This window comes from Triticum dicoccoides, chromosome 1B, assembly GCF_002162155.2.
Source record: "Triticum dicoccoides isolate Atlit2015 ecotype Zavitan chromosome 1B, WEW_v2.0, whole genome shotgun sequence".
NCBI lineage: Eukaryota > Viridiplantae > Streptophyta > Magnoliopsida > Poales > Poaceae > Triticum > Triticum dicoccoides.
The window spans coordinates 568,840,915-568,847,709 of NC_041381.1; the positions used below are offsets into that span (position 1 = coordinate 568,840,915).

Sequence of the window (6,795 nt, forward strand, 5' to 3'; positions counted from 1 at the left end):
CATGCCCTAAGGGAGGCTGATACGTGTATAAATGGTTCATTTCCATATTTAGACGACCAAAAAAAAAAGCACAGCCCGATTCTATCGAACCATCACCGCCGAGCGAAGACGGATCCTTGCCGCGTGGCACGCCCTGGCGTCGGCCGATCGTCCATCTCGACGGATTTGGTGGTCTGAACGTAACCGCCGCAGCCCGGCGAGGGAGGCGACGCAGTCGGCCGCACGCACGCATGCACGTACAGGCGCGGCGCACGCGCATCTGCATGCAGTCGTGCGGTTTGGTGGCTTGCCGTTGATATGGCAGGCGCACGCCTCCCACCCCGCACGTAATCTATCCTTCGGCAGTTTGCAGCACTCGCGCGCATTGCCTTCCTTCCCTCCCTCCTGAACCTTTTTCCTATATAAAGAGACCAGCCCCCCACGGACATCAGGAGATTACAACAGCAGCTACGATCGGCTACTGCGCACCGATCGATCTCAGAGTCCACGAGGCATTAGCTAGAACTAGAGGAGGGCAGAGCTCAGGGATAGAGTTCAGATAGAGAGGGAGGGAGATCTCCTCGACGATCCGTCGAACATGTATCATGGTGGCCAGAGCATGTCTCCTGCTGCGACCGGCGGTCGTGGCGGCACGGCCAGGAAGGTTGCGCCATGGATCCTCGCCTGCGGCTTCCTGCTCTGCTCATCGGTCCTTTTCCTAGGTGAGTCAATTCAGCCGACGAACCATCGTCCACCTGTACTGCAATTTCTCCTTCTTCTATTCGATTCCTTGAGCTCGATCGTTGATGAACATACTCGCCTGCCTCTTCCTCATACAGTCATACGCAAGTACGTAAGGTCGTCCGCTAGATCGCATCCGGGTGAATCCAGTCAGAGTCAGTCATCAGCTCGATCGCCTGTATTTTCTTCTGATTTCAGTCTGCAGACGCATGTTCAATTTTCGTGAAGAAATTACCACGGCTCGTGTTTCCTTCTTCCTTTCCTGTTTTGGCACCATGAATGCCCCAATCTGTTGTCCAACATGCCTGAATTTTCCTTTCTATGCACCCAACCCAAGCCGGTGGTTATATGTCTGACTAGTTAGGTTGTAGACGCACGTTCACTTTTTTGGAAGAAATTACTACTCCCTAGACTCGTGTTTCCTTGCTCCTTTCCTGTTCTGGCATGAATGTCCCACCCTGATCTTCACATGCCTGAATTTTCCTTTCTATACACCCAAAATATAGAACCAAACCGGTTATGTGTCGACCAGTGACTAGCTGGTTATTTTGCGGTTAATTTCTTTGCGGTTTATTATCTTCTCGTTTCGATCGAGTTTGCACCCTGGTTAGGATAAAGGATTTCTGTTTATTGGAGGGAGGGGAGAGGATCCTTGAGGATAAAGATGGCGCCAACGGCCAAAATGCTTGCGTCCATTAATTATGGCTTGCGGTGTAGGTAGTCAGTAGAGCCGTAGAGGCGGTGGTTGTCAGGCTTAATTATTCCTTGTGTTCCTGGTGGGGTTTCTGTAAAGAATATAATCCTGGGTAGGGTAACAACAACGCATGCATGATTGGATGATTGCGTTCATTATTATGTGGAGTATTGTATTCTATTCCATTACGGCTGGTATTTCTTTATGCAATTACATAGCGTGTTAAGCAAAAGCAATCAGTTTTAGTTAGCTATAGTCACACCTAGTTATCTCATTCGGCAAACCTTCGATTAAATTAATTGCAAACATAGTTTATACAACTGGATATGAATGATGCACCAAAATAGGTGTGCTTAGACCAGCTCTGTTCTCACCATGAATCATGCTTGCGTTGCAAACATGTCGGCCAATAGATAGTGATCACGAGTTTGGCCAGGCCTACCTAAAAGACATTATGAATCTTTGATTGTCATTTATTTTGTATTAGTAGCAGTTGCATCTCAACCCAATAGAGTATTCTGCCAATCATATTTCTGCGTGACGTCCAAAGGTAACCCTGTTTTGCGGCGATGTTTAAATCAAACGTGATTACTTGTTAATCTCATCCTAATACGACAATGAAAGAACAAAAGGCTTCTGTCTTTTTTCCCTTGCAAAGTCGTCTGGATTTGCCAATGTCAGGCAACCTAAGCCCTAAGTCAAATGTTTGTTGTACTAAATATAGCATCATTTCTATACGCAAGAAACAGTACAATGGGCAAGAAAGATTGTAGTCTTTGCTGCCAACTTGATCCCCATGCATCATCATGTATCTTATCCTTGAGCTTTCATGAACCTACTACTCAAACTTGTCTATATTTACACATATCAAACAGCCTAAGCCGAAAGTCAAAGAAGGTTTATGTATACTCCTAGCTGTCAAATTGATTCCCATGCAATGCATCACTGTATATCTCATACTTGAGCTTTCATGGACCAGCTCTAGTTAGGCAGCTAAGAGATGCTATGAATCTAGATAAGACCATTAGACCATTGGTTATACGCACAACACACCCTCGACGCTACAAAATAATCTGCAATTAGTTGCAAGAAGAGTGAACATTACTGCATTAGAAAAACTCTTGGTGAAAGCGAAATGTTTGGACCATGACGCATGCATCAACTTGCCCTTTTCTTTTTTCCCAACCATGTCTCCGACTTCAACCGTGACATGGACTGATACTGTTGACACCGTGTTGAAAAAGTGTATATATCCATTGCATGCTCACCTAAAGTTGAATGGATACATGTTAGGGTTGGCCCATTTCAAGTCCTAGGTGGGAAAAATGTTACAGTAAGATTGGCTGTGTACAGACTAAACTTAGAACTTTTGCGGACACGATCAATTCTTCTCGTGTGGCAGTAGAACCGTTCCTTTTGCTAAACTAGGGTGTCAGTTCGTGTAAGCCTAGTCGTCGACCTACTCCTTAGTTCTTCGTTTGATAATTCTTCGTAAATATGATTTGAAATTGTTGAATGCAATGCTACGCAACTTACCTATTCGGGAAACATATATATCAAACTGGTTAGGTAAAACATGAATTCGAAGACGGTTAATTAAAGATTGCATCTATGCTGGTTAATTCCCTTGATGGTACGCGTGAACCATATATGATGCATGATTGCTAAATTAGTTCTGATACATGAAGAGCAACAACATTTAATAATTTTTCGGGTGCAAATGCAGGGGCTGAAGGCGCAATTGGTGTGAACTACGGCATGATCGCCAACAACCTGCCGACGCCGGACAAGGTGATCGCCATGTACAAGGCCAACAAAATCAGCTACGTCCGCCTCTTCCACCCTGACACGACCGTCCTCACCGCGCTCCGGGGCACGGGCATTGGCGTCGTCCTCGGCACGCTCAACGAGGACCTTGCCCACCTCGCCTCCGACGAGTCCTTCGCCGCCTCGTGGGTGGCCTCCTACGTCAAGCCCTTCGCCGGCGCCGTCACCTTCCGGTACATCACGGCCGGCAACGAGGTCATCCCGGGCGACCTCGGAACGCACGTCCTCCCCGCCATTAGGAACATCGAGACCGCGCTCAAGGCGGCGGGCGTCACCGGCGTCCCGGTCACAACGGCCGTGGCCACGTCAGTGCTCGGCGTGTCATACCCGCCGTCGCAGGCCGCGTTCTCCGAGGCGTCGGCGCCGGTGATGGCGCCGTTGGTGGCGTACCTGTCGTCGAAGAAGGCGCCGCTGCTGGTGAACGTGTACCCTTACTTCGCGTACGCGGCGGAGCCGGAGACGGTGCAGCTCGGGTACGCGCTGCTGGCCGGGTCGAGCGCGACGTCCAAGATCAAGGTGTCGTCGGTGACGGACGGCGGGCTGGTGTGCACCAACATGTTCGACGCGATCCTGGACGCGGCGCACGCGGCGGTGGAGAAGGCCGGGGCGCAGGGGCTGGAGCTGGTGGTATCGGAGACCGGGTGGCCGTCGGGCGGCGGCGGCACGGGCGCCACCGTGGAGAACGCGGCGGCGTACAACAACAACGTGATCCGGCACGCGGCGTCGGGCGCAGGCACGCCGCGGCGGCCCGGCAAGGCCGTGGAGACGTACCTGTTCGCCATGTTCAACGAGAACCAGAAGCCCGAGGGCACGGAGCAGCACTTCGGCCTCTTCCAGCCGGACATGAGCGCCGTCTACCCCGTCGACTTTGCCGCCGGCTCCTACTGAGGACTGAACGATGACTGGGACCGTACAGCGCCGAAATTTAGTTTTACTGCTACCACACAGATTAATTCATTTACAGTTTACTCGCCCGTTTATTTGTCACAGGTTTATCACTTTACTTTACAGCAGCTCTGTACATGTGTAGTGCATGATGGTACACGGCATATATATACTACCGGTAAGAGCTCATTGCTCTTTGGTTATGACGAGTGCGTTGAATCTGATCTGTGTTGCTACTGATCCTGCCTTTGTTCAATGTACTTATTCAGTTCAATTTGCGCTCATGTGTGCTTGCCATAATATAAGAGCGTTTCAACAATATTACTAATTTATGGTGGATATTTTCAAATATTCTCAGTTGTTTGCATCATTTCGACGAGGGGTGCAATTTTTACCTAAAGAATAAATAAGAAACTTCAACATTTTCCATATATGAATATAAAGAAAAATCATGTGCGCCGGGCCGGTTTCTTCAGCCCTCTGCTTAGGTTGGGTCTGTGTGTTGATCGATCCTCAATAGGAGAGTCTCTTTGGTATTCTCAGCCCATCAGGGTTCAAGTTTTAGACTTGCATCGGTGCTCACATTTTTTTAATTTATTTCAACCTTTTCGACGACGTTCGTTTAGTGAAAGGAGACGTTTCCATCGATTACGAGGCCCCAATGATGACTTCGTAAATCTTAGGGCCTGTTTGGTTCCAAATAAGTCACCAACTTATAAGTCAAAAAGTGAAAAAATGACTTATCTTGCCAAGCAGACCCAACTTATAAGTCACCCCAACTTATAAGTCATAAGTTGCTCCACCTCAACTTAAAAATTATAAGTCACCCCCTTTTGTGTGGGTCCCACCACCTGCATGATATGGATTGGTGTGGTCAGGTGACTTATAAGTCAGATGACAACCAAACAAGCGTGACTTATAAGTCACTAGTTGGAACTAAACAAACCCTTAAAATTTTATGTCGGCTCAGTACCTCAAAGGTACTCATACGGGCAAGGTGTGTGTGCGTTCGTTCATAGGGCTGAGTGTATGTACGTGTTTGTGAGCATCTGAAGTTATTGAATTGGTATAGTTGATTTATGCTCTAGCAAATTTTGGCAAAAGATGTAATGGGAAAATCACTAGGTTAAATCTGTAGTAACGTGCTGTTTGACAGTTTGTTACACAAGCGCGCAAAAAAAGCGACCATTGGTTTTTTATTTGGGTGCTAGGATGACAACCTTGTTTCATGAAAAATTCCAATGATGCAAGGAAGCCATATGATACTTTATGTCATGGATGTGTGTTATAATCACTAGTGGTTGGGGCGTCATCCTGTGGTGCCGCTTGAGAAGAAATTGTGCGCATGTTTCCATTTCAAAAAAAAGTACAGTCCTCATTTCCGTCTAAAAAATATCTTAGAAAAAAAATCCTCACCTTCATAAGAAAAGAAGTAAAAAATAAAAAAATAAAAAATTACCACGGCAGCCTATCATCGAGTGTCACTTTGCATAACCCTCCATTTAAAAAATACCAGTGGTCCTCACCTCCATGCCTCCATCTAAAAAGAAAAAATACATTTAAAAAATAATCCACACCTTTATCTAAAAAAATTCCAAAAGATTTCTCACAGCGACAAACTAGCTTGCGACACGTGGCATAGTTGGCTGGCCATCCTTCACGCGTAGCTTAATGGGTTTACAAAGTACCAGTCGTCCTCACCTTCATCTAAAAAGAAAACAAATACATTTTAAAAACAATCCACGGCTTTATCTAAAAACAATTCAAAAGATTTCTCACATCGGCCAACTAGCTTGCGCCACGTGGCATAGCTGGTTGGCCGCCCTTTACGCGTAGCTTAATGGGTTTAATTTCGTGAACTTTAACTTTCCACACACGTTCCTTTGTTAGCAGTAATCCGGAATCTGGATAGCTTGCTGACGACGGGGAAATACATGGGAGCTCATGGGTGCTCCACACTCCTACATGAGTATTAAATTAAAGAGTATCAAAAGTTCAAAAGAAAACCTTGAATTTGGGATGTCAAACCTGGGTGTCCAATCTACTGTCCAATCTACTCCCGTGTGAAATTTTGTGAAAAAATACCAGAAAATGTATATGTGACGAAGGAAATACATTCTTAACTAAAATCCATCCAAACAGTTTTTCTTCTATACATACAAATTTTTCGTCTTTTTTGCCATAGATACGTTTCCTCGTATTTATTATGAAATTTGACACAAAAGTAGATTGGACACCGAAGTTCGATATCCCAAAATCCTAAATTAATTTTCAAATTTCCCGATATTTTTTTGAACACCGATCTGAAAGTCTTGGCTGGATGGTAAGAGGACACAAGGGAACACCAATGTTACCTAGGTTCGGGTCCTCTCGAAGAGGTAAAACCTTACGTCTTGCTTTTTTTGTATTGATTGTCCATGGGGTACAGATTACAGGTTGATCTACGTCGAGATTATGTATGAATGAGTTGGCCTCTATGGTCTACACCCCTCGGTTTATATAGACACCGAGGATACCTAGGGTTACACATATCTCGGTTACGTTACATCTGAAGATAAACATGCCAAAGATTTCATTTGTGCCTTGGAGTATGTGCCAAGTCTTCGAAAGATTCCACCTTGATTCCCTCAGGGGGCTTGACGAATGTGGCCCACTGGCTGGTCATTGGG

At 46.2% G+C, this 6,795-nt stretch overlaps 1 protein-coding gene across 1 annotated transcript; it reads left to right on the top strand.

Annotated features, from left to right (window-relative positions):
• The first annotated feature begins 358 nt into the window (after positions 1-358).
• On the top strand, positions 359-4,347 carry LOC119348817 (putative glucan endo-1,3-beta-glucosidase GVI). Its single transcript, XM_037616804.1, has 2 exons — positions 359-701; positions 3,141-4,347. Exons 1-2 carry the CDS (start codon positions 578-580, stop codon positions 4,127-4,129), a joined length of 1,113 nt encoding a protein of 370 aa, XP_037472701.1. The 5' UTR covers positions 359-577; the 3' UTR covers positions 4,130-4,347.
• Positions 4,348-6,795: the final 2,448 nt, after the last annotated feature.